The sequence below is a fragment of the Zophobas morio genome, unplaced genomic scaffold, assembly GCF_036711695.1.
Source record: "Zophobas morio isolate AGI-343-1 ecotype UQ-CSIRO unplaced genomic scaffold, CSIRO_AGI_Zmor_V1 ptg000005l, whole genome shotgun sequence".
Lineage (NCBI taxonomy): Eukaryota > Metazoa > Arthropoda > Insecta > Coleoptera > Tenebrionidae > Zophobas > Zophobas morio.
The window spans coordinates 6,232,609-6,259,860 of record NW_026972110.1 but is presented as its reverse complement, the minus strand read 5'-3'; the positions used below and the strand labels follow the sequence as shown (position 1 = coordinate 6,259,860).

Sequence of the window (27,252 nt, the reverse complement as noted above, 5' to 3'; positions counted from 1 at the left end):
GCGGCGATCGGGATCTTTCTGAACTGCTGTTCGCGACTTCCGCTTCCAGGCGTTTCTTTAGCGCTCCGTCGCTCGGTCGCTGTCATTGAAGATGAGTCATCGTTGGTGTACAGACCAGAAAGTTCTTGACGACTCTTTAGACTAATTTTTTAGCAGTAGGATTATGTTTCGAACAAGTACATAAAATAATTATTACTTACCGCTAAAGCAAATCTAGTAGACATCTTATCAATTTTAGAAACCAACCTTGTTCACATGAAGAGGGGTTTCAACTTTTTATCGCCAAATGGCCCCAAACGCAAAAAATTAAGTAAACTACAAAGTTCATTACCCCAAAAAGATAAAATTTATTCAAAGAAAAAAAAATGTAACGAAGCCATAAGGGTACCGGGCATTGAGTCTTCGACCCTTTTGGTACCTCTGGTGGGTCCTGCACTCTACGGTTCGCTACATCGTGAAAACCGTTACCATCCCTTGTTTTTGACCCATGCGCGATAAGAACCGATAACCGTCGCCTGCCTACCCCTTCCCCCTTTTTTCTGGTACCGTTCCTCATAAACAATAAATAAAATTCGCAAAATTAAATTATTTATTTTCCGAAGAAGCTGTATTTTTTTTAATATACTTCAGGAGCAAGAGAAGTGCTGTCCACATAATTTTAGACCAATTTTTGTGGCATGTCAAGAGTACAAGGATTTTGTCTGAAGCATGGAGATAAGTCATTCTACCTTCATGGTCTGAAGACATTTAGGATGTTCCCAAAAAAAAATCTAAATTTGCTCTTCAACTGTAAGCGAAGTGGTATATACTAAGTACCATGAAGGAATGATAAATGTGTGGCTCATTTGATCATTTCCGGCACGTTATTGTGTTTGACGTGTTTGTCACAGCCTAGAGTGAGTCGCTGTCTAAATTTTAGCCAACTCTACGACTCTGAAAGAGGTCAAATAATAAGTTTTCTGGGAGAGGACTTATCGTTTCGCTAATTTGTAGCCCGATTAAACAGGACCTTATCATCAGTGGCAAACTGTTATCAAGTTTGGTTCCAAGAAGAAACAGCACAACGAGCCAGACATCTAGAACGTCCCCCATGAGCAACAGCACGCCAGGAGCGTCATCTAAGACGGTTAACTGTTAGGGGCCATTTTTTGACTACATGTTCGATTGTAGACAAATAATGGTTTGCAAAAGAAGGAAGACTGGTAACAACCAAGATCATCGACGGCCATATAAATTCTTTCGAACTCATGTCGTACCGGCTATAGTTTGTGTTGCCACTCAACAAACGCCAACACTTAGAGTGGTGTCGAGAAAAGTTCGCTGTAATGAAGACTGGCATCAGGTCGACTTTACTGACGAGTTCTGATTTGGTTTGGGCATCAGCGATCGTCGGATAAAGATAAAAAAGGCGAAGGCGTGGAAAACTACGACATCCACAGGTTTTTGTAGAACGGCATGTGCAACGAACTGTTAAGGTTATGGTGTGGGGGGCGAATGGATACGGTAGTGGATCACCCTGATCTTTGTTAGAGGAACTATAGATCCACGGCAATACAATGTGGATAATGTAGTGGCCCTTCTTCTTCCATATCTTCACATCCTGCAAAACGCTGTTTTTCAACAAGACAATGCCCAACTAGGGTCACTCTAGACTGCGTTGAAGAAGTCAATCTTGACCCTTACCATCCAAAATCTTCTGACCTATCCCTAATCGAAAATATTTGGTATGTAATATGTGATAGACAGGAGGCTACCCAATTTATCCCACCCTTCAGAGTCTTTGGAAGGATTTCGGCTCCGAGTATAGGATGAAATACTCCAGAATGGTGTTGATGACATCATTAGGTCAATGTCTTGACGTGTCAGGGAATGTAATTACACTTCTCCGGTGTACAAGAAAAAAAAATGTTTCTCTTAAAACTACTGGACCGATAATACTGAAATTCTAATCAATTTTTAGTCTGACAACCTGTGGCGTTGCGTCGCAGGCTAATCGAAGGACCGTTTAACCGTGTCGTACACGGTACGAACACGAAAAGAAAAAAGAGTGTTTGCGCCTGTTGTTGGACGCGTTGCCACCGCGACAGACGATTGTTTTTCACCACTGTAACATCGTCTTCGACTGTGGTTGTTAATTTTTCGCCAATGAGTTAAAGGCCGTGAGATCGCTCGGGTCAGAGGATATAATGGAGTCAGGGGTTGGAAGTTGATGCATGCTTCAATCTGCGTCAAAAGCGTATAGAGCTCCTCATACGTCAATAAAGCATTATTCGCAACACGTTTTAAATGATATTTTATCAACTTGATACCTGCCTCCCAAAAACCGCCGCGATAAGGAGAGCGTGCTGGTATGAAGTACCATTTAATATTATTTTTTGCTAAAGATTAAACTACTTCGCTTTCAAATTGCGAAGAATGGAATAATTTGTTTAGTTCTTTATTTGCTGCGGTAAAATAAGTCGCATTGTCAAAATGAATGGTTGAAATTTTGCCTCTTCGCGCCCTGAATCGTTTTAGTGTGCTCAAAAATGCTTCTGAAGTGCAGTCAGTAACTAATTCTATATGGACAGCCTTCGTTGCAAAACTTTTGAATAACGCAATGTAGGCTTTAGTGTTTTTTTTTTACTACGGCGGCCACCTTCCGTCATAACAATGGGTCCTGCATAGGCTATACTGCAATTAAGAAAAGGACGGGATGGCTGCACTCTCAGAGCAGGCAAATTGCCCATTAATTGATCATCATATTGAGGATTTGCGCGAAAACAAACATGGCATTTGTGTAGCAAATTTCTAACTACCGATCTGCTTGCAATTGGCCAATATCTTTCGCGAACAGCAGCAAGAGTTGCTGCTGGACCTGCGTGTAATTGTTCCTTATGTGTTTTTAAAATAACACTAATTTACAAATTTTTATAAACTTTTTTCCCCAGACAAGCAAATGATATTTTCTAGTATTTATGTCATCCTTTATTATTATTTTTCAATAACAACCTTTATTTAATACGCGTTACAATGTAAATAACGGTCTAGGGCGTTATTTTTCAATATTCAGAAATTATAGTAAGAGTAATGATAAAAATGGAACAATAACGTACTTTGTATAAATTTATTCTTTTTGCTTTATTTCAAAAGTACAATTAGTAAAGTGACCTGAAAAATTAACACCTTTGGAATCTGTAACACTTGAAAATTGACTTGACGTTTTGATGTCAACTGACTTGTTTACGCCAGAAACTAAACGACCATTCTTCCGTTTGGAACATTCGCTATCATCCACGTATCCTTCTGTCACTGTGGAACTTTTCCAACCTCCTAGTTGCTTCAAATTTAATACGCTTCCTCCAGCATCGGCATGTGATGTCGCAGCAGTTCGTCGCAGGCAATGACCAGTATAGATTTTAGCATCAGGCAAACCCAAAAATGTGGCGATCTTGGATGGTATAGCCGCTGTAGTATTCTTACCCACAGGTTGTGCAGTACATCGACCCCCACGTAGGCATAAAAAAAATCTGTCATTTGTCTCATGTAATGGTCGACGAGATATATAGCTGCGAATCAACCGCAAAGCATCCATTTCGTTGTCCTCAATAACCATGAAGCTTCTTGGTTTATCATTTTTCGAAGCTGGTATATTGACGAGTATGTGTTCACCCATATCACGAACATCGCTGCGCTTCATTTTTACAAGCTCATCCCTTCTACACGCTCCAAACACACCCATCACCAAAGCGACTTTAATCATCAGAAAAGATTCATCTGAAGCGTTTTTAAGGAACGTTAAGACCTGTTTCCATGTTAGTACCTTTGATTTTTTTGGTTGGTAGCCTTTTGAGCGTTGCTTTAAATAGGCCTCCAATTGGGAAAACTTTTTAGCACTATTCACCACTTTTTTAACCATTAATTCTTTCCTTAACATAGAAACTTTAGTCCACAACGAATTCGGAGAAAAATCCGCAGTTAGCTCTTGAAAATAAGCAAGCAGAATGGTTTCTTTTACGGTCTTTACTGAATTGTCGTTTGTCTATTGAATGAAGCGGGAATATTCTTTTTCGTAAACAGATTTCGATTTCACTGGAATTATTCCTTCCACAGCTTTTGCAGCACTTGCCAAAACACGTTCCGGCAAGTTTTCGTCGCACATTTTGTAATATTGCACCTGTCACACAATTTTTCATTTAGTAAACAACGCCGTTGCTAGTGACCAAGGTAGGTCGATTTTTCCGTTAAATTACGGGAATAAGCTTTTTTTTGGAATTTTGTGTTTATTTATAAACTTTTGCTGGTAAGGATGACATAAAATGTTGAAGGCACCACGGGGGTTATGAACATAACACCCTCGGCCGACGTACTTTCCCTCGGGCGGGACGCCCTCGGAAGTACACTGTCGACCTCGCGCGTTATTTATTTCATAACGCCCTAAATACCTTAATAACTATTTTGAATCCCCTGATTCCGAATCTGTTTTCAAAAAAATTCCAGCATGTCTAGTTTTTGAGATAAGTTTGAAAACGTCCTGTTCCAGTTCCGCAAACACTCGGTGTTGAAATTGGATTGACAATTGGTTGGTACAATAGTGTTTCGACCAAAGAGTGGGCTGATGGTATCATTGTTTAGAGAGTCCACGCATGTGCCTACATGCGAAGCCAGTACAAGGCTGCTAACAGGGCTCTAATGCATAATCACTTGTTCACTGTGGTACGACGTACTTGCCTTCTAGCGATATGACATCTAAAAACTGCAAAAATAATCCGAATAAATTCTGCTACGTCTGCGGAAAAGTTGTATTTGGTGGTGGTCGATTTATCACCGACTCTGTCCGTTTGGCATATTTACGGTATTTTGGATTGTCGATCATTGATGAAGACTGGGTTCCCCATGTATCTTGCGACAATTGCAGAAAAACTTTGACTTCTTGGGCTGCTGGTGAACTCGTTTCATTGGAGTTTGGGATACCGATGTTGTGACGTAAACCATCACATGACAATGTTGACTGCTATTTCTGCTGCACCAACATTTTTGGCTATAATACCCTGAATAAACAGTGCATACAATATGCCGATGTCTCCTCAATCTCCAAACCTGTGAAACATTCTACTGAATTACCGATTGCAGTATGTCCTGGAGGGTCAAGTGCTGCCGATATAGATACTGAGGACACTTGGGCAAATCTTTCCTTCTCGCAATCAAGCAGTGGCAGTGAGTATAAAGACGAAACAGTTCCGCATATGATTACCCAACCTGAGCTAAATGATCTTGTGAGAGATCTTCATTTGTCTAAACAAGCTGCTGAACTTCTTGGGTCCCGTTTACAGCAATGGAACTTGTTAGCTGCGGACACTAGAAACAGAATCCAAGTATTGGCTGAATATTTTGAAAAACAAGATAAATTCTGCTTCTGTCCCCACATATACGGCCTTTTCACAGAAATGGCCTACCCTTATGACCCCAATGACTGGCGTTTATTTATTGATGCGTCAAAAACTAGCTTAAAAGCCGTGTTAGTTCATAACGGAAATGAAAAACTATCTATTCCCATTGGATATGCTGTGAACACCAAAGAAACATATGCCACCATGGTACACTTGCTTGAAATAATAAAATATCGGGAACACAATTGAAAAGTGGTAGGTTTACTTTTGGGTCTACAAAGTGGATTCACAAAATATTCGTGTTTCTTGTGCTTATGGGATAGCCGAGCAAGGGAGCACCATTACAAGAGAAAAGAATAGCCTTTGAGAGAGTAATTTACACCCGGTCAACTAAATATATGTCAGCGTCCATTAATCGAGCCTAGGAATATACTTCTGCCCCCGTTACATATAAAACTTGGACTAAATAAAAATTTTGTGAAGGCGTTGGATTATAACGGTGCAGCCTTTAAACATCTTGCCACACTATTACCGCAAATGACTCCTGCTAAACTTAAAGAGGGTATTTTCGTGGATCCACAAAATAAAAAACTGTTCAAAGACACGATGTTTGTAACCCTATTGTCGGCGACAGAAAAAGCAGCATGGAGATGTGGTTGCAGGATTTTTGGGCAATGTTAAGAAGGACAATTATAAAGAGATTGTAGCTAATTTGTTGACAAATTACCAGAAAATGGGAGTGAATATGTCTTTAAAAATCCACTTTCTCCATTCCCATTTGGATTTCTTTCCCCCAAATTTGGGAGCGGTTAGCGACGAACAAGGTGACCGTTTCCATCAGGATTTGATGGCAACGGAACGGCGGTGTCAAGGTTACTGGGACGAAAATATGTTGGGAGACTATTGTTGGTCAGTTTTGAGAGAAACGGATGCCTCAGCTTATAAACGGAAGAAATAAATCCTATACATAATCTGTTTCCTTGTTTAATAAAATTGTCCATTTAGATTTGCGTTTTATTGCACAACTTTTTTTCTAGACGTGATGGAATTTTTTTGAAGACGGATTCGAATTCAGGGGCGCGATTTTGTTTCTCGATCGAAAAAAACTCGATAGCGATAAAATCTCGTTTGCTGATTGGTTGACAGGCTGAGTTGGTGAGACATTTCTGTCACATTTCTCGATTCTGTTGTCACGAAATCAAGTTTTCATGGAGTGATATTTTCTCGATAGCTCTGAGGGAAGTGATAAATTTTGGAGACATAATCTCGAAATTTATGTCAAAATAGAAGTGCAAAATCGTAATTCTGAGCAGTGCCGAAACCAAAGAATATTTAGGTATAGGCGAAACTTGCGTTAGGCGCCCCTCCTCTACACATAAAAATGTTATTTTACCGAACAGTTTTATTTATATTTTTTAATAACTACGCAAAACAGATACTATGATAAAATATAAAACAGAAAAAAAATCGAGATTATACATATAGGTATATAATATGTATAAATTTTATATAAGTTCAAAATAAAATTAACATTAAAAAACCTGTCGCACCGGTTACACGTTTCTGAGTTTCCGTTCAAAATAAAAAAATAATAATATGACATAACTCTTGGTATAGTTTTGGAAATTTCATTCCACCCTATAAAATTTTATTGACGATAACGAGACGGACAGTAGTACAATGGTAAGGAACATTTATGACTCACACCAGTTCACTCGAATTTGTCTGAGAACATTTGCCAGGTAGTTGTACTCATAAAATAATGGTCATTTCTGTTCATGAGTAACGAATAACGATGGTCCCTGCCCGGACTTGGATTATTCTGGTTTCTAACATCTGGGGAATATCGGCTCGCGACAACTTAAATTGTAAATATGTCTTGCTATTGCACTACTGTCCATCTCGTTATTTCCAATAAAAGTTTATAGGGTACAATGAAATTTTCAAAATTATACAACATAATTTTTGGACGAATTTGGCGCCCCTTGTCGTTGGCGCCCCTAGGCAAGGGCCTACTCGGCCTATAGCTAGTTTCGGCACTGATTCTGAGTTATAAGTTCTTAAAATTAAGGTAATTGTAAACTTTTGAGTATTTAATAAGCTTATATGCAAAGAATAAATGCAAACTTTGCATTTAAAAGCTACGCAATGACATTTATCGCAAGTGATAATTTAACCCACCCCCCGGGCACAAAAATCTTCTAGAAATGTGCATTCGTTTGTCTGGGGAGAAACCCTTGTAAACTAGTGTAATCAACTTGGTCACGTGATGTTTCGATGGTAGAACGATTGGAAATTTTTGTTTGCAGCTCAACGACAATACAACGAGGGAAAAGTCTGTGCAGATGTTTCTTCAAAAAAGAAACGGAAATGTGGCAAAAAACGTAAAGATTACATTGGTCAACAACCAAAATACTCCTTCAATAAAAATGTGTGCACTTAATGCAGTTTTTTATGTAGATTTCAAATCTGCTCTCCAAATTTTTCCATCACGTCACATTTTTGTGTTACACGTAATTTTATATCGTAAAATTGCCATTTTTCACATCAAACGTGCATCTGTATTCCCCTTATTACACGAGTTGAAAAAATGAGATTCGATGATTTAGTCAAGTAGGCATGTGTCACAATTTAAATGACATTTAGAAGTTACGTCAAAATTCTCGTTGTGTGTAATTTTGCAAAATGAGTGTAATACTACAAAAAGATCGCACTTATAATTGGTTTCACAAAAAACGGGACAAGATGAGTAAATCAGGTGCTCATAGATCGAAAAGCAATGGGAATATGACGTTTATGTCACTTTCATTTGTCCCGTTTTTTTTGAAACCAATTCTACATGTGTAAGAACAACCCTAATGTATTTTGTTACATCTGCGGTCAAGATCGCATATTATTAAATATCAATAATATCTCGGTTTCGAAGTAAGGGATCAGGATAAACAATGGGAGATTATTGTTGGTTCCTGCAAAGGGAGTGTTCACCGAATTGTTACAGTCGTCAAACAAAAAGAAAACGATTTTAAGCATCTAAAATTAATTAAAACTATTTATTCAGATCCTTGTAAATAAAATTTGCTAATTATTTCATAAAAATTATTATTATTGGGAAGGTATTATTTTTTTGAAAAGTGTTAAAATCGTGTTTTTTCGTATTTCGGACTCCAATAAAAATTAAAGTAGACGTGCACAAACGGCAAAAATCATTTTTATCGAAGTTTTAGGATACAAGGAAGTCATTTATGCCCAAAAGACAAACAGCGTATGACTGCGATTTTTTTTTGTAGACCTGAATAATTATTCAACCAATTTGGCGGAGATTCCAGGAATTGCATTCAATCGGCGAGGAACAACTCGTAGCTTATCTTCGGCTGTGGACATACCTAAGTCTACATTATTTGATATTTTTAAACGAGGTGCCCATTTATGACCAACTCTCTTCTCAAGAAGCCTTGGACAAGGCCCACTTATGTTTAAATTAATATGTATTAATATAAATAAAAATATTCAATAAAGTTTGAAATGTATACAATAATTTCGGACAAAAAAAAATCTAAAATGTATACCATATTTTCGGACAGAGGAAGTATATTGATTAGTGTGAAAATCAGATTCACCTGTAACTATAGTGAACCAAGACCTATAAGGTTATATGGCCATCATAAAAGTAGTTGGCCGCAAATAAATACCCCCTTTGTGTGGTTCGCACTAAGCTTACCGGTTGGCAATAAATCATCTTCTAAACATTTCTTGCTCATATTTAACAGGGCCGGCTTTCAAAGCGAGTGGTTATTTCGGAACCCTCAGCGGCTGCAGGTAGTAAAGAAATAGTGGAGTGGTGGATTTTCATATTTATTGAAAGCCGCCCCTGAACGAAACCACAAGAGCCGGTCGAGCTGCAGTGGACACGTTATTTACGACCCTCAAACCTTTTCTATTGTAAACAACTTAACTTCAACACAATGGGATGATTTTATGATGGCTATATAACCTTATAACTCTTGGTTCACTATAATTTCATGTGACCTAGAGCTAAATATTCATCTAGAAAGCTAGTATAATCGGTTTTAAGAGGATTATTTTTCTTCAAACGAATTTCTAGTGCCATAAAACGTTGTAGGGCGGTTACATCAGAAAACCCCAGCGTGGCAATATCTTTCTTAAAGGGTAGACGTACCATAAACCGACCGTTAATATCTCTTTTGACCGTTTCTGAGAAATGCCGTTCGCAGGCAAGTTCTTCCAAGGAAAAGGAATTACTGGTGTTTACAGCTGTTTCTTCTAATTCCCAAAATTTATAAATTTCTTTGTTTAGCATCTTGGGGATTTGGGTTTGAAATACAGGCGACAATATTGTTCTGCGAAGGACCAGAAATTTTACCTGTTAAGACCCATCCGAAAACGGACTCAGGAAGGAATACTTGACTATTAAATATGTTAATTTGACCGTTACAAATTACTTGCCAAAAGTATGAGCCCTAACAACTAAATATTGGGACGACAAAAAATTTTTATAAAAAAATCACCAAACTTTTCAACAAAAATGTAATTTACTTAAGATAAATTTTAAAATTAATTCGTTTTGCAAAACTGTTAATGTTTACAGCACAACAAAAACTCATTTATAACTCAAACAATGACATAAAACTCTAAAACAACGTAACATTTTGTGACACATAAATATTGGGACACAGCAAATTCAGTAACTGGTCACATCTCCTTTTGCCTTAATAACTGCAGGAATTCTTGCCATCATACTTTCAACTAATTTTCTGCAATACACAGGAACTGTTACCGTATCCTACACTCGCTAAATTTCCTGTTGAAGATTGACAATCGCTTGTCATGGATGATTTCCTAAATATTTTTTTATTTCACGCCATACCGTCTCTACTAGATTAGGATCTGGGCTATTCAATGGTCAGGGCAAGCACTTATATTATTATTCTTTATTCTTTGTAATAAGTGTTGTAGGTGTGTAACTTGAAGCATCATCGTGTTGAAAAATTTAAATATCAACAGGATAAACTGCTTCAGTAGTTGTTAAAATTTTTTTACAAAGTCTCTTGATATTTGTTTGCATTTGTAATTTCCCTTCCATGAACGTTGTTAACTGGTCTTTAAATTCCGTTAATAGACATGCACCCCCAAATCATTTTCCGCTCGCAAACTTGACTCTTTGTTTGAGATAATCCATATTAAAATTCCTTTTTTATTTCAATAACTCTTTTTCGACTGTTATCTCACCCATACATCAAATTTGGGCTCAGCGTTATATATTACTTTTCTCCAATTTGTATTTTGGTCATATTAACCGATTTTTCTTGTAGGCAGTTTTTAATTGTGGTTTTACTTTAGCCTAAAATAATATAAATAAATAATAATGTCCATCAAAGATAGCTTTATTTAAGATTTACAATGTAAAAACCAAGGCCTGATTTGTGTAACCATTCGCGACAATATTGTCTTGAAAAATTTAGTTGGTTATCGCTATTCCAGCAAGTAGTAATTTCTCTTGAAGTACTCCGTAGTCCACTTTTATAAATTTTCATCAGTTGTCCTTGATCACGGCTTCACAAGTGTGGTGGCCTACCGGGAATTTTACCTTTTATTCCTATGGTACCTCTGTCTGTAATATTTTACGATGTTTACCATCGACGACTAAGCTATTTGGAACAAATCTTCACATTTTTTATCGATTTTCCTTTGCAGTACTGCGAAATCATTACTTTCAGAACTTTTACTAAAACTAGCCCACCGCTAACTATTTTTTTTTCTAAATAAAACCAACACTAGCATGAAATGTTACGATCCCTATAATAATGGCAGCATTTATTAGCTACTACCATTGTTTAAGTATATTATAGTTGGACAACCTAATACAAATTTTACTTCGCCTAAATAGTGAGCTTTAGGACAAGGAATCCAGGGGGCGTGGGATAAATTTTTCGTCAACGCGCATTTTCACTACAGTGAGCCAACGTATTAGGTTTATTTTACTCTACATCAGATGGCGCCATCAAACATTAGCAAAGGCAAACACCCTTCACTCTGCTTTTATACGAGGAGTTATCCATAAATCCATAATTAACATTGTTCCGTAAACAGTAATGTGTATAAACATATATGTACAAAATATGAAAATATACTTGACATAAAAAATATGAAGCAACGCGTTGTAACGTGATATGAAAGAATTGAATTTAAATGAATTTGACGCCTATTTTTATTTGACTATATCTGAAGATTGACAGAAACTTTCCAAGGGTTTTTAAACTGGTATAATTGTTTAGTTTTACAAGATTAAAGTAAGGGGGAGAAAAGAGGATCAAAAGATAAAGCAAATAACAAAGAAGGGAAAATATTGTGGCAGATAATAGAAGAAATGGGATGGGAAATTTTGAATGGAAACAAGGAAGGAGATGAAGAAGGAGAATGGACGTACGTAGTACGTAAGATTAAAGTAAAACACTTTACTTTTTAATTTTGTAAGGCATGAAAAAATCCCATATAGGTTTCTATGAATTTATTAACGAAATCAACTGATAACTTGCGCGCTATTTTGTGTTAATTAATACCAATAGTGATTATGATAATTTTATAATTATCATTTTAATGAAATTGTGTTCTTCACTTCGCGAACGACAGCAAACAATTTAAAATTACCGCTAGTCAAGCACCTGAAAATCCATCTCTCCCAAATATGTCTTTCTTGGCACGATTTGTAATCCGAAGTCTCCCTCCACATGCAATTTTTCGTCGCCTGAGAACTTGTTTGATCTACAGACCAAAGCACACTCAGGCCAATATCGGCTTTAAGCGATTTCTCTATAAACCGATATTCGTTAGAGTTGATCTGATACACATCCACTACGAAGAACTAACCCATTTCGACCATTGGACTTTACAACGAATAAGTGAACAAAGTTCTTGAACGTCTTAACGATTTAATACATAATGTTCCCGAATGACAAAATTTACATTTCAAATTGTATTATCAAATTACACTCTCCAAAATTTGTCACGAACAACGAAATGACGCAATCTCCAAATTTTACAATAGTAAAATTGTAGTTTCGCCCCGTTTACGGTTTATGCATCCGTGTCGAGTTTTCACCTTAGACGTCAAGATTTGTGAAAAAAAAAAAAATCAACATTTTCCAATTTACAATGTTATTTAAATTTTAAAAAGTAGAATAGTCCTGATCTTGTGATTTATACCTAAATACGCTATTGGGATTTTTCGGCTTGTCGATTTCTCGATTTTTCAATTTTAAATGTCTCAATTTTTCAATATTTCAATTCTGGGCTTTCCCGATTCCTCCATTCTTTAAATTTTCTATTTCTCGATTTTTTTATTTTTCGATTTCTCAATCTTTCGATGTTTCAATGATACGATTTCTCAATTTTTGTCCTCTTCAATTTTACGGTTTTTAAATATTTCGATTTTTCAATTTTTCAAATTTTCACGTTTCTAAATTTTCAGTTTTCCGATTTATAAAGTATTTTTTTTTATTTGTCCATTTCTGGACTTCCTAAAGTTTCGATTTTTCACATCTTCAATTCTTCAATTTTTCGATTTTTTAAGATTACGATTTTTCAATTTTGCTTTTTTATATTTTCGATTTCTCAATTTTCCAATTTTTTGAATATTTCTTTCAGTGATGAGATTTTTCAATATTTCAATTTTTCGACTTTTCGATTTTTGAATTGATGTATTTTTTTTTATTTCTCGCTTTTTTACTTTTTGGATTTTCAATTTATTGTAAATTTTAGATTTTTCAATTGTGCGACTGTTTAATGCTTCGATTTCTCAATTTTCAAACTTTTCGATGTTTTAATATTTCATTTTTTAAAATTCTAGGTTTTTCGATATCTCGTGTTTTCAGTTCTTCTATATTTCAATTTTTCAATTTTTCGATTTTTTGAATTTTTATTTTTGATATTCCAGTTTTTCTTTTTTAAAAATTTTCGATTATTCAATTTTTTAATTTCTCAATTTATCGAATTCAGATGTTTCGTTGTTTTGATTGTTCAATTTCTCAATTTTTTAATTTTTAACTTTCCTTTTCGGCTTCCGACTCCTCAATTTCTCGATCCTCCGATTTTTCGATTTCTCGAAGTCTCAGTTTTTGAATTTTTCGATGTTTCATTTTTGGATTTCTCGGTTTTTCGATTTTTTCTTTTGAGCTTTTCAAATTGAATTGGATTTCTCGATTCTTCAATTTTTTGCGATATTTTAATTATTCATTGTTTTAAATTTTAGTTTTTTCGATTTCTCGATTTTTTGACTTTTCAGTTCTTCAGTATTTAAATTTTTCAATTTTTCAAATTTTTGCGTTAAATTTTCAGTTTTCTGATTTCTCAATTAATCTATTTTTGATTTTCCCACTTCTCAAACTTTCGATTTTTCAGTTCTTCAATTCTTCGATTTTTCGACTTCGCTTTATTGGTTTGTAGATTTCTCAATTTTTGGATATTTCTTTCAGTTTTGATATTTTTCAATACTTCGATTCTTTCATTTTTCGACTTCTAGATTTTTCTATTTTTTATTTTTGGATTTTCAGTTTTTTGTTTTTTATTATTTTTCAACTTTTCCATATTTTAATTTTTAAATTTCTAGATTTTTCCGTTTCTCGAGTTTCCAGTTCTATATTTTAATTTTTTAAATTTCCGGATTTTTAAATTTTTTGAGATCTCAATTTATTGAGATTCGGATGTTTCGATGTTTTGATTATTCAATCTCTCGCTTTATCAATTTTTCCATATTTAAGTTTTCGATTTTTCGATTTTGGCCTATTTCGGTTTCTCAATTTTTTCATTTTTCGACTCCTCGATTTTTTTGTCTTTTGATTTTTCGATTTCTCGATGTCTCAATTTTTGAATTTTACAATGTTTCGATTTTTCGATTTGTTGGTTTTTCGATTTTTTTTCAGTTCTTCACTTCTTCAATTTTTCGATTATTCAGGTTTTTGATTTTTCAATTTTTCGATTTTTTAAGTTTGCGATTTTTAGACTCTGCTTTTTTGACTTTTCTGTTTCTCAATTTTTTAATTTCCTAATTTTTTGATATTTCGTTCAATTTTGTGATTTTTCAGTTTTTCGATTTCTCAATTTTAACTTTTCAATTTTTGAAATTATTAATTTTTTTCGATTTTTTGAGTTTTCAGTTCTTCTATATTTCAATTTTTCAATTTTCGGAATTTTTAAATTTTCGATTGTCCAATTTTTTTTTATTTTTCGATTTTTCGATTTTTGAATTAACCGATTGTTCAATTTCTTGATTTTACAATTTTCCCATATTTTAATTTTTCAGTGTTTTAAATTTTCGATTTCGAGGATTTACTGTGTTACAGTAGTCATCAGTCATTACTCATAAAGAACGATTATTGCTGTGCGTTAAAATGCCTACATACTGATAAGCACGTATGTACATACAAGACACATTTAAGGCTGTTTTAAGTCTGCTAGATATAATTTTTGCAATTTTAAATTTATTTCTTGATGTCTAAATCGTATATACATAAATGGTGATGAATATTTTCTGATACAATCTTAGGATAAAATGCATTTTAGTTTCAAAAATAATATGTATTTAATTTGACTACTGTTAATAAAAAAAATACGTAAGAAGATGTTCATATTGAATTAATTTGGTGTTCATAGTTTGATGATAAGATAATGCTTTTAAATAAAATCAAATCATATCTTAAAACGAAGGCATTTTATTCAACTGAAGAATTTCTGGATCATGATTTTACTGAGGAATACTAGTTCATAATTTAGTTCCATTACTTCCATTGTAGAATAACCATTAGTTTTAATGTTTATATACATATATATACATTTAGTTTATTTTGTTTTAGTTGTTGATTTAATTATTATACTTATTAATATTAGTTCTTTACTTTTAAGAGCAGTGTTGTAATAGACGCGTGCTAAAATGTATCACATTTATTTGCACAATAAACATATTATTCTTATTATTATAAACTATTGTTCTGATCAATCAACGAGCAAAATGTGTCGTTGAATGACAGCCACTCCGAATATGAACCTGAAAATGTTGGTAAATTTAACGTTTCTAAGTGATGATTATTGTTAGGATTACTATTATTTTGACTAGGCGCCGATGTTTTGGCAGAAGGTGAGTATTTATTTAATTTTGCCCGAATGTCAACTATTATGTTGTAATACTGTGTTTCGATAATTTTGCGATCGTTATCTGCGTTATCCTGCAGTTCAATTTGAGTTTGAAAACTTTCGTATTCTTCCATTACGTTTTCTAATGTGTCTAACCGTACTTCAAGGTGATAAATGCTACGTGTACTTTTGAAATTTTTAACGAAGTTCTCAATGCGAGTTGTTTTGGATTTGGCGATTCCTCGACTGGAGCGTAATTCGGCTACCGTTTCTACAGTCATTTTAGTGAAATAAATGGGATTTTTTGATTCGAATTATGCGGTACACGCAGATTGGCGCAGATTGAAATAAATATGCCTACAGGGTAATAGGACTTACTTAGATTGTGGATTTGATGTTTCTTGATTCGATGATTTGTTTGATCGTAGATTCATCCGGCTCGAAAGACCAAATGTGGCGTTGCGCCGCAGGCTAATCGAAGGACCGTTTAACCGTGTCGTACACGGTACGAACACGGAAAGAAAAAAGAGTGTTGTTTGATAACTATATATTATTGGTATGTAAGTGTATCTACAAGTTAACTCGTGTACGGCGAGATGCGTTCTGTCTTGGTCCAGGTCCGGTACCACCCCGGTGCCGTCGAAGGGTGGGTGGTGGGGTAGTATCGCTCTTGTGCAGGCCGGTACTGCGCACAACCCTTACCCTATGTATAAAATTTTATAACAAAATCACGATTCCTTCTTGGTGTTCTTTTATTTTTGTAACTCAGTATAGTAACTGGTTTGTCTGTAATGTTTTTCAAAAATTTATCTCTAAATCCTTTAATCAAAATTAACCGTTTTTACTTCCCGAGCGTAAGCAAACGAAGTATTGTAATCGAGTCCGTCGGCCGACTCTACTTTTACTTTTACGTTTTCTCGATCTTTCATGACCCCTAGAGGACGAAGAAATAGATCTCCCGTTTTCGTCTGTCTGTCCGTCTGTCTGCCGTCCCAGATTTTTATTAGACAGATAATCTCCGAAAGTCGAAAGTACTAAACCAATTGTTGTGAAATTTTGTACGTACATTAGGAATATCATGTAGAAGGTAAAACGCTAACCAAAATTTGTCTAATCATCCCCACCACTAATGCGATGACGTCATTTCAAAATTGTACATAGTAAATGGGTTTTAAATTGTGTAAAATAACATAGTCCTACACATGTAGTTTACGACTCCGAATTGAGTTTTTACCCGAAACGTCCAGATTTTTGGAAAAAAATCAAAATTATGAAACAACATTTTGCCAGTTTTACTGTTATGATAAGCATGATACATTTTTAACCAAAATATATTTACTTATCCCCTCCAAAAACTTGATGACGTCAGCTCAAAAGTTTGCCGAATAAATCCTACCTTAAATATGCAAAATATGATGAGTCTGTAGTTGTGATTTATCATTCCATTCATATTTTTTTGATTTGCATATACCGTCACGTCAACAGGTTGACGAAGTTGTTCATTTTATCTGTTCACGCCTAACAATTTTTGCATAGGCAACAATTATACACCCAAAGACGACTTCGTCCAATTTAATTTTTTTTTTAATAAGCAATCATAGCAATCACGAAAAAATGACAAAGATGTCAATGCCAAATAATGACAAAATTGAAAACATTAATACTCAATTTATTTTAAAATGTCCCGCTACAAAAATGTAATATGAAAAAAGACGTAATAGGCATGCAGTCGTCACGATTCCGACAGCGAGGGAAGTACTGTCTAAACTCTTTAGACCCAATTTTTTAAAAATATGTTGTGTGCTAGGACTGCCAGGATAAGATAGATGGACTACATTTTAGTAATTTAAACGAAAGTATGTAGTTAGTTGCCTAACATCTAGGCGCATGTTTTTCGAGTTTGCTATTGATTTGTAGGTTTGTTAGTTGAGGTTAGATTATTCAATACCGAAAAACTACAAATGCAAACATAAGAGTAATGGTAAGTAAGAATTAATTTTTATCATAGATATACTTTTTCTTAATATGGTCAGGCAGCATCTTTAATGACAAAATATCTTTTTAGGAGAAATCTAAAAGATACATAACAATTTCAGTGGCGGCATTTCTTTGTTATTGTAATACCCTTTGGGGAACTTTTGTGTTTGATGATAGTGAAGCTATAGTGAAAAATAAGGATGTCATGCCTTACGTTGCATTACAAAACATTTTTCAAAATGACTTTTGGGGTACTAACATTTCATTAAATAGTAGCCACAAATCATATCGACCCCTCACTATCTTATCTTATAGGTGCGTATTTAATAAAATATGCATTTTTGTGAAATAAGCATTTCTTAATTTTAGGCTTAACATATTATATTCCAATAACAAACTTGATGCATTCCAGTTTCATGCAACTAATGTGATTTTATATGGTTTGTTATGTATACTTACTATTCCAGTATTTGAATTATTTTTGCGAAAAAGAAAAAGAGAAATCAACGTAAATGATACTGCCTATTTCGCAACTTTGTTATTTACTGTTCATCCAATACACACTGAATGTGTAGCTGGACTTGTGGGACGGGCTGATATTTTGTGTTCTATATTATTTTTTGCTGTGATATTGTTATATGACAAAGTGGTGACAAGAAAGTCTTTTTTATTACTCATTTTAGTGATGCTTTGTGCAGCTGCAGCTGTATTGTGTAAAGAAACAGCATTGACTGTTTTGGTTTGTACATTACTTCGTATGGAACTAGTTAAAAAAAATTACGTTTTAGGGTGTCTGTATAGTTTATGATGTGTTTGTAATTAAAAAAAAGAGAAAGCGATGGATTGATATTTGCAACTTGTATTTCTTTCTGCGCACTACAGCATTAGTTACAATAGGGTTGCTGATACTTTATTATCGATTTAAGATAATGAATTTTGAAGGGCCTACTTTTACAAGCATCGACAATCCGGCTGCATATGCAGCCAGTATTTATACTAGGGTAAGAAGTGTTTGTAAATTTTAAATTATTTGTCTTACTTGAGACGTTGCAGATTCTTTCTTACAACTACATTTATTTTTTAAATTTTTTATTGTTGTTGTGGCCTCAATGGTTGTGTTTTGATTGGTCAATGGGTTGCATTCCACTAATAGAAAGTGTTTATGACACAAGACTGCTTTTTGTATTGATATTTTGGATAATCACTTCTTTCTCCGTTTATATCCTCATCAAAAACGTCATTGAAAATGAAGTTTTGTAAGAATTATAATGCAGTAATACACGAATTTAAAGTTTGACGGTACTTGTTTTTAGAGATGCTAAGATAATGGCTGTTAGTTTAATCGTTCTGCCGTTCCTACCAGCGTCAAATTTATTTTTAAGAGTTGGTTTTGTCATAGCTGAACGTAATTTACTATTACCGAGTGCTGGATTTTGTCTTTTGGTGGCAATAGGTTTAAAAAAAATTGAAAATGCTGGTATAAGTAATAAGTCGGTATGTTTAAAAGAATGGAAATAAGCTATATTCTATATTTTGTAATTATATTACAGAACACAGTTTTATTATTTTACATAGTTTGTGCAATATTTATCGTTCGGTCGGTTCAGAGGAACTCTAATTGGTTGCTTGAAGACAAATTGTTTTCTTCAGCTTTAGATGTTTGTCCGTTAAATGCTAAAGTACATTATAATATAGCAAAAATTGCCGGAGACAAAAATAATAGAAGTTTAGCGTTAGCCGAATATAGGAAAGCCATCGAACTCAACCCCAATTACGAACAGGCAATGAATAATCTAGCAAATTTGTTAAGGGAAGATAAACAGTTTGAAGAAGCCGAAATCCTGTTGCGACGAGCCCTTGCAGTTAGGTAATTGCTAACTATTGAAAATAAATCAAATTACACTATTTTAGACCAAATTTTGCAGCCGCATGGATGAATTTGGGCATCGTTCTCACCAATTTAAACAAAACAAGGGAGGCAGAATTCTGCTATAAAACGGCAATCATGTATCGAAATAAATACCCAGACTGTTACTACAATTTAGGAAACTTGGTAGTTATATTTTAATTAAACACGTACAAAAAATAAACATGAATGTTTTTTCCAGTATTTGGATCAAAAACGAAACGAGGAGGCTTTGAAGGCTTGGGAGATGGCAGTTACATATCGTCCAACACATGTGGCTGCCTGGAGCAATACTTTGGTACTCATGGATAGTATGAGACAATATGAACAAGTTTTAGAATTAGGAAAAATTGCGCTCAGTCATAACCCCAAATCTCCTGCATTACACTTTAGTATTGCCAATACTCTGGGGAAAATCCAGCAGTTTGCAAAGGCGGAAAGTTATTTTCTGGAAGCAATAAACTTGAATTCACAGAACGCGCTTTATCACTCAAACTTGGGTAAATTAATCTTTTGATTATGAGTGTATAATTATGTGATCATATTTTAGGAGTCTTGTACCACAGGTGGGGCAAAACTGATAAGGCTCGTGAAATGTATAAAAAAGCACTTCAAATTGATCCCAACATGAAGACAACTGAACTAAATCTACGCAAACTTTTAATTGCTCAAGAACAGTGAGTGAGAAGCAATAAAAACACATGTTTTTATCCAATTAATTTATTGTGTTTCTATACAAATATAGTATTGACAAATTTGAGGTGGTTAATTTTTGCTGTATGACTAGGTGCATGTTCATAATAAACTGCTTTTGAAACTTGAGCAGTATACAAAGATTCGATCCCCCAAAACACATGTTAGGTCTTTACAATCAGTACATAATAAATTAATGAAACCATGAATCTATCACATAAAACTATGCCATATACTAAACTGACACATAAAAATAAATAATATCACAAACATCGTTGCTAAATAAATTAATCAGGCCAATTTTATACTAATACTGTGATTATGTGCAAGGAATTATTATATGCGACAGTTAAAAGAGAAAGATCAAAAACAGATCTATTGTCAATTGTTCGTACATACATATATAATATTCGGAAACACCAATTCTATTTTCAGAAAACGAATGGCAAATGTAGTGCCATTTCCTTCAAATATAAAACTGTTTTAAACATAACGTTCTATCCACTAGATCAACAAACATATATAATACTTGATGAATTGAATGAGTATTAATAGGCCCCCCCATGACAGAGATTGGGTTCCACATCTTAGTAAAACTAATTTGCAAAAAATTTGTACTTCCCTTTCTTAGCCAACATGACTTATAATAAAAAAAACCTGCCATAATGTTACTCCTATGTTTGTCACAGAAAAAATTCTTCAGCTTTTACTTGAACTTGCTCCATTACTATTAGACTGATCTGAAGATTTGTCTTTTGTTGTCAAAGCTTCTAATTGCGAGGGTAAATCCGAGCTGGTTACTACGGCGTGTTCACCAAGAATATTCGCCAATGCGTTTCGTCTACCCGTTCGCCCCGATTGCAAGAAGTCTTGTGGTCTCGGGTCCTCCTTATCTGGTGTTGGTGGAGTCTTAACATCTTGGTGATTGGGAGGCTCAGTGTTCCGTGATGCTTCCATTACGGCAAGCATTTTTAAAACTAAAAATCAAAAGCGAATTTAGCACATGTCTGATTCACAGTGTATGGAGATAACAATATTCAAACAATGGTGGCTAGATACTAGCACAATTGATATCTTATTAATACCAACTTAACTTTTTGATTTACTTTGCGCCAGGTTATTAAATAGATTACAGCGTTGCTCAGTGTGCAAATTTTGTGTTAATATAGTTTACGAGGAACATTTGCAGCTGATGATAATATAATAAAAATAACGTGGAGTCAAACGGGGTTGCAAAACAATATGTAGTATGCAACTAAAACCTATGAAATAATTTGCTTTCAAATAGTAAACTTGTTAATAAAATAATAATTAAAATAAACATGCAATAAGTGCTCGGAAATATAGGTTATCTGACAACCCTGTTAGTGAAGGTCGCAGTGTTAAATCACCTAATCGGGGAGCATTAATACTAGAAGCTTAATATATTAAAATAATGTAGAGCACATTTTGCATGCTTCCTACCTGACTTTCTTGTCAATTTCTTTTTTCTTTTACGGGCAACATAACCGTTCATTTTGGGATTCAACCCAGTTAGACGTTTTTGGGGCATAGTTTATTTGTAACGTAATGGGGCAAGAAAACAGACCTACCATGAAGGAGAGGGTGTTCACCACCCGATTTATTTTACGATTTATAAATTGATTTCACTTTGATTTTTACTTGCTTTGCGACTAATTTGCCGAGGTTTGACATTCGCGACCACACTTGCAACGTGACGACAACAACAGTTCCTGACAGTGTTGCCAGACTTCGATTTATCATTGGCGCCAACATTCTCTCAAAAAGTAGCCAAAAGTCGCCAACTTTTTTTTGCAACAAGTTTGCACGGTATTAACGTGCGATCAAAAATAAAACAGCTCTAGTTGCTACTCGATGCGCAAATGTTTTTTTGAACGTATGGCGTAGCTGACAATGTGCAGCATCTGTTTAGTGTCAATCTCGTTCTGCCACTTCTACTATTGCTCTAATCTGTCACTATTTGATCTATCGAACTATCTTCAAATTATTGTTACGACGATATCTACGCCATACGTTCAGAAAACATATGGGCATTGAGAAGTAACTAGAAGTGATGTAGATTTGTTACAATAAAAAAGATGCAATATAACTTTAACCTCCATGTACTTTACACATATTTTTTTGGTTTGTTTATTTAATTCAAGTACTGCAATCAAAAAATTATAAATCGAAATCTCATAAATAAAGTAGCTAAATAAAAATTTTTAGGCGCCATTTACTTTAAAAAGTAGCCAAATGGGCTATAAATAGCCACATCTGGCAACACTGGTTCCTGATAACGTAACTCACGTAACTTGAATTTAGTGCGTCATGGTTCCATAACGGATGAAACAATGACCTTGTAGACTATTCACCTAGGACGCGCTGACGTAGGTCTATTATTTGTTATTTATTGTCTGAAACACGACCGTAGATTCTATTTGTTTTGTGTGTTGGTGGCTATTATTCCTTCATTTTACCGGTCAGGATTTTAAATCACAACACATCAACAGGAAAGTTACCTAGTGTTAAAGTGCGGGAACATACATACAAACATTTCTATAAAACAAAGGGGGAAAAGGGGAAAAATCTAAATGGATAATGTGGGGGGGGGGGTAAATATCTTGATTAAATTATTTAAAAATATCCACTTAAATTTTAACAAATTATTTGTGAATTAAAAATAACTCGATAAGTTTTTTATTTCCCAATAAGACTTATTGTGTATTGTTAACAATGACCTTCATGATTTTAAATTATTCATGCCATTATGATGATATTTGATGTGGGCTGCTACTAGTGAACATTTTTTAAACTAAAAAAACTAACGACAGCGCAATAATAACAGAATCAAAAACAGCCATGTAAACATAAAGTGAGTTTTTTTTAAGTTCATTGTTGCTTTGTGTTGGTAACATAAAAAGTTTCTGCTATACGTCTAGTGTTTTTCGGGTAGTGATAGTGGCAGAATCACAGAATGTTGACATTTCTTGTCAAGTCAAAACATATTTTTACGCAAGCGCCAAAAAATTCAAAATTTAAACATGCTTCACAAGGAAAATGATTTTCGTGTCAAAACCAGGGTTAATGAAAAGTCTACCAACCATAGATTTTAAAGTAAAAAAACAAAAGATACCAGGTTTGCAAATGTGACGAAACGAGTAACTCAATCTAACATTATTTCCATTTTCTACTAAAAAATCATAGCGATGTTGTCGCTTATGCTATTGTAAAAAATTGCAACAATGTTGGGCTTTAAAAAAACATACTTTACTTATGTAACCGCTAATCTTTCCTAGTTCGTGTTGTAAATTTTTATATCATGTAGAAGTTGGTTGATAATAAAATCGGGTACCAACCCTTTGTAGCGCCATTCGTTTACGTGTAATGACTGGGCCTTACCAAAAACTCCTCTTCAACATAAGCTCCTTTTATACTGTCTCTCATTTTCGACAAAAAAGTCGACAAGGTTTCCTTTGTAACTTATAGTGCTTTGTAAGCTGAAAACAGTGGTGTTCAAGAATTTCCATATATACTAGAGATATTGGATTTTAAAGACGTGAAAAAAAAACGTTACCAAGATTTTAAAAAGAATGATATATTGTTTAAAAAAATTGTCCATGTGTGATACACAGAAAATTGTGGACATATTATTATATTGTTACGAAATAAACCCATAATTTTTGGAAAACAAACACAAAGTATGGTAATATTTGTTATTTCTTCTATAATTATTGACACAAATCCTCCCTCACCTCTGAAGTACAACCAAATAAATCTAGGTTTTTAGATAAAGTATAAAATTTGATTTTGCGAATTTTATTTTTTATATATAAGTTATGCGTGGACTGTTAAACTTCAGATAATGAAGCATGCCATTCTTCAGTATCAAGTGAGTTTTTCATAACACAATTTTGTGATGACGTCATCAACTTTTTAGTAAGTGTAATATTAATAACAGTATTACTGTATTCCCAAAATTTTCGGAAAAATGGGGTGAACCGTTTTTGATGTCATCAGTAAATCGCTTCATTCATTAATTTTTGTAAGTTATCCTGCATCAGCAATTCTAAAAAATATTAATGCAAAATGCCTTGATAAACAAACCACAAGTGTAGACTTTCAGTATTTTGTACTTTGTAGGTAGGATTTAACCAGTAAAATTGACGCCATTAAGTTTTTGGGCGGACAAACAGATAAATTTTGATTAATCATTTACCATGCTTACGATAGCCATAAAACGTTTACAAGATTTGAAAGCACTCGGGGTTGCAGTTTTTAAATTAAATTCTAGAAAGTTGTTATACAGATTTTTGATTTTTCCCAAAAATCTGCATGTCTAGGGTAAAAAATTAAAGCAGATTCATAAACTACAAGTACCTAGTTGATGTATGACATACGTAAAATATATGTAAAATTTCACAATAATCAGTTCGGTGGTTTCGGAGAATGTTTGTCTAATACAGCTAACACTACAGGCGGCGAGAGACAGACGGAAAGAGGAGATCTATTTTTCATACTCTGGGCTCTACCTATCTTTTTGGAAAGTAAAAATAACGTAATGGCACAAAAAAGTTGTGAGGTATATAGGGATAATTCGGATGTGAAACTGTGTACACTAAATTTTCTTCCGTGTATAAAATTTCACTGATTCCTTCAGAGTGATAGAAAATCCTTGACATACTGTGGTCTTTTTGAGATGTTTTGATTTTGTATTATTTTTTTTCGATTTCTTTTTAAATTTCCGCATTTCCTTTTTTGTTCATTTTCTGATACTTGGTTATAAAATAAGTGACTAAATCAACGGTACTAAAAATAGCTAACGGTGTATACAAAACTCACTTGACATACACCTTGCAAAACTTTTATGACTTAAGCGGCTTAAGCCAAAGCACCCTTATAAGTCAAACTGGTTATTGTATAAGTTAACTCAATTCACATATATACCCCTAGTAAAACTTTACAGCTCCATTATGGCAACAATGGACAGTAATAATCCTTGTGGTTCGAAAATCCCTAAAAAATTTGAAAGGTGGCCATGAACGTTGATCGTCAAGAAGATGACACCCTACGTTGTGTTTTGAAATGGCAGAATGCGTTCTGATGCAAAGTGGTGGACCGCAAAGGTGAAAAAGTGACCTTGAATTTACGACAAAATATGACATGAATAATTTTAATAAGGTCTTTCAAAAGGATGTATTCTCTCAACTATAAAATTTCAAATACAAGATTACAAATTTCGATCAAATAGCTAACAGTTTGTTATTGTATACAATTCTCTAGGTTGCAACATGTTATCTAAAGGGTGGCGTGTTGGCATATTTTGTTTTTATTAGCAGTGGGACGAGTAATGATTCCGAGACCCGGTCTTTGATTGTCTCTTTACACTGACCACAGCCTACCAGGTCGCCGTGCTTCAAGTTTTATTCCACAACTATAACCTATGGTTTGCGTGATAAACAGCGTTGGTTACTCCCATTAGAATTTCTTCTCCCAGCAGGCTACCCTACGAATATGTATCTCACGTTGGCGGAATCCGGTATTGCGAATAAATAGTCATACGAATGAAAGGAAAATTATCACTATGGACTTGGGTCGAGCTTCGCTCTCGCCACCCGAATTTAATAAAGCAAAATTAATGAATTAAGATTACATCGTGAATCAAATTTCACATGATAAAAAAACATTTGTTAAATATGGTCGAAATTATAAGAAGTACAAACGTTCCAAAATTCTAGTCACAGAACACATAAATCATAACACAAAGTGAGCATAAAATCCCCTTTCCGCCTTCGAATTCACGATGGCACTTACTTCACTCATAATTTTCAAAAACAATATAAAATTAAATTGTGGATAAAATTTCCAAATGAGAATCTACTAAATTTAAACAATATTTAAGTTAGGACAACCATCCATTTCACAATTTAAAATATTATAAAATGTTACCCATTTCACTTGTACAAAGTTGCTTATTTCTTCGGTATCATAAAAGAAAAAATAAAATGTATAATTTCGAGAGACTGAATAAAATGACAATTTTCGTAACTGTTAAACTGTGTTAGAACCGCGAACAGTTAAAAACCCTGATATGAACGGTGAATTTACAATCAACAATTTACACCACGTGTTAACAACATGGTCAAAAATCGATACATTTCCGATTAGGAACACATTAATAATAATAATCAATTACGCTTGTGGGAAAAATTGTGATGTCGCCGTCGGTAGTTTCGTTTAAACAAAGGCTAATTTATGAAACTACCAAACCAAATTAAACTTAACCTAGGTAAACTTAATGCTTACCGCATGGTTGCAGGTAGTCTGCTTTACTACCAAGCCCCTCACTAATTTACTACTCACAAATTCCCCAGACGAGGTACCAAACTACCAGCAAAAAAAACCAAAGTTGCAACTGGTTGCCAGTTTTTAACGATTTTCTTAATTCATTTTTCAAATTCAAATTTTTCAGATGCAATTTCGCGCTGCTGCCACTTGTATGCAAATCTAGAAAGAAATAAGTAATAAGTAGAGAGCGGATTTATAAGCACAAAAAAATTAAGAATAAGCGCTTAAATAAGCACAACATTTTCAATAAAAAAGTTTTATTTTAAGCAAAAAAGCATTAAATAAGCATAACACTTTCATTGAAAAAGTTTTATTTTAAGCAAAAAAGCATTAAAAACTTAATCATATTACAAATCAAAGAACACTTCTTAGAACTTTGGATAAAATATTATTACAATAATCCTAGACTTTATATTTTACACACGTATTTCAGTTTTCTTTAAATTGATGATTGTAATATGTTCCAAGTTGTCCACTGTAAAATTTTTTCGCCGATCATTTAAAATGTGTTTAAAATTGGAGAATGTGCGTTCAACATCCACACTCGTTGTTGGCGCAAATTTGAATTTTGCAACTAATGTTGAATCTAACTCCAAATTTTCCACCTTCTGGCCTTGTAAAACACGAGCAACGTCGGAAAGAACACCGAAACCTGCATTTTTATTTAACACTTCGTCAAGTTTTTGAGATACCTAGTACCAATATCACCCCTTACTGCGTTTGCTTGTTGTTTAAATTCTTTCACTAAGTTTATGGCATCTACCAACAACATGTTGGGTTTTTCTAACTTTTCTATTACCTCACATACGAATTGAT

General features: G+C 34.2%; 2 protein-coding genes across 3 annotated transcripts; one reads left to right on the top strand and one right to left on the bottom strand.

Moving 5' to 3' along the window:
• Positions 1-17,417: 17,417 nt before the first annotated feature.
• On the top strand, positions 17,418-20,152 carry LOC135122514 (protein O-mannosyl-transferase TMTC4-like). The gene is made up of 10 exons (XM_064046736.1): positions 17,418-17,493; positions 17,578-17,804; positions 17,859-18,228; positions 18,278-18,490; positions 18,543-18,745; positions 18,803-18,983; positions 19,040-19,356; positions 19,401-19,542; positions 19,598-19,895; positions 19,946-20,152. The coding sequence occupies exons 1-10, from the start codon at positions 17,491-17,493 to the stop codon at positions 20,074-20,076; spliced, it is 2,085 nt and encodes a 694-aa protein (XP_063902806.1). The 5' UTR covers positions 17,418-17,490; the 3' UTR covers positions 20,077-20,152.
• Positions 20,100-26,386, bottom strand: LOC135122520 (uncharacterized). Of its 2 annotated transcripts, none has more exons than XR_010279400.1 (2): positions 21,681-26,386; positions 20,100-21,065 (listed from the first exon to the last, which is right to left on the bottom strand). XR_010279400.1 is itself a non-coding variant. In XM_064046743.1 (2 exons), the coding sequence occupies exons 1-2, from the start codon at positions 21,638-21,640 to the stop codon at positions 20,788-20,790; spliced, it is 366 nt and encodes a 121-aa protein (XP_063902813.1). In that variant the 5' UTR covers positions 21,641-23,003; the 3' UTR covers positions 20,100-20,787. The 2 variants fall into 2 exon arrangements, 1 of the variants encoding a protein (XP_063902813.1); XM_064046743.1 differs by having other exon boundaries at positions 21,553-23,003.
• Positions 26,387-27,252: the final 866 nt, after the last annotated feature.